Below are 1,003 nucleotides of genomic sequence, written 5' to 3' on the forward strand. Positions count from 1 at the left end.
AGAGGGAGGGAGGGACGGAGGGGGAGACGTTACAGTCGGTATGATTAATATGACTGGTGTTCCAGGCGTCCGCCCGATCGTTTACCTTTCCTGTGACAGACCAGAGACTCTATACTGATGTGAAGTTTCCTCAGCTGAATGTCCAGGTTCTCAAAATGCTGCTGCTTCTCCTCAAACCACTAAAAAACAGAAACAAGGTATTTTTATGAAAAACTTCGAATCCGTCTGTGAGAGTCGCGTTTCCCTCAAACACATTAAGGGGGTCACATCTGGGGTCATTCCTTCTTTAATCTGAACTTTTAATCTCTCAACAACCTGTGAGGATAAAACCATATATTGTATTATTCTTTCCTCCCTCCCTCTATCCACTCACAGAATCCGACTCATTCATCTTGATGGTCATCTTGTTCACAGCGTCCGCAGCCTTGTTGACCATTCGGAGGAGTCCGGCGCTGCTCAGAGCCTGAGTGTTGACGGCACGAGGCAACTGGAAAAAAAAAAAGTTCATCCACTTGAACGTCGCCTATAAAACCACTTCATGAATGTTATAGTTGTAGTGTCGCATGTAGTGTCATATTTGGCACATGTTGCACTTTTCTCACCCATGGTATTTATAAATAAATATGTTATATATGTGTATATATACACACATATAAATATACACATGTATGAAAATATATATGAAAATATAGGTAAATATATATGAAAATATATATGAAAATATATGTATTTCAGAAATACATATATTCATATATATATTTCTGAAATATTTACAATTATTGCATATGTGTGTGTCTGTCATACTTTATTGTAGCATATATTTACACAGTTGGCACACACCTCTCTCCACCCATGTTATCTAGACATAATATATATGTGTATTTATATCAATTTATGTACATAAATGTATATACAAATATATTATATAGGCATATATTTGTATATATAATATATATTTCTGAAATATTTGTGTCTCTCTCTATTGTATATATTTTATATACAT

The 1,003-nt window shown here is 35.3% G+C and overlaps 1 protein-coding gene across 1 annotated transcript; it reads right to left on the reverse strand.

Moving 5' to 3' along the window:
- Positions 1 to 23: 23 nt before the first annotated feature.
- Positions 24 to 612, reverse strand: LOC112486638 (sorting nexin-2-like). The gene is made up of 2 exons (XM_025053973.1): positions 374 to 612; positions 24 to 179 (listed from the first exon to the last, which is right to left on the reverse strand). Exons 1-2 carry the CDS (start codon positions 506 to 508, stop codon positions 45 to 47), a joined length of 270 nt encoding a protein of 89 aa, XP_024909741.1. The 5' UTR covers positions 509 to 612; the 3' UTR covers positions 24 to 44.
- Positions 613 to 1,003: the final 391 nt, after the last annotated feature.

The sequence above is a fragment of the Cynoglossus semilaevis genome, unplaced genomic scaffold, assembly GCF_000523025.1.
Source record: "Cynoglossus semilaevis isolate Cse_v1.0 unplaced genomic scaffold, Cse_v1.0 scaffold6781, whole genome shotgun sequence".
NCBI classification, from domain to species: Eukaryota; Metazoa; Chordata; class Actinopteri; order Pleuronectiformes; family Cynoglossidae; genus Cynoglossus; species Cynoglossus semilaevis.

Bases quoted from the DNA above. Each gene is read 5' to 3' on its own strand.
- LOC112486638 (XM_025053973.1), bottom strand. From the start codon at position 508: ATGAACTTTTTTTTTTTCCAGTTGCCTCGTGCCGTCAACACTCAGGCT. The intron at 180-373 runs GTGAGTGGATAG...TCTGTTTTTTAG, and splicing joins AGATGAATGAGTCGGATTCT to TGGTTTGAGGAGAAGCAGCA.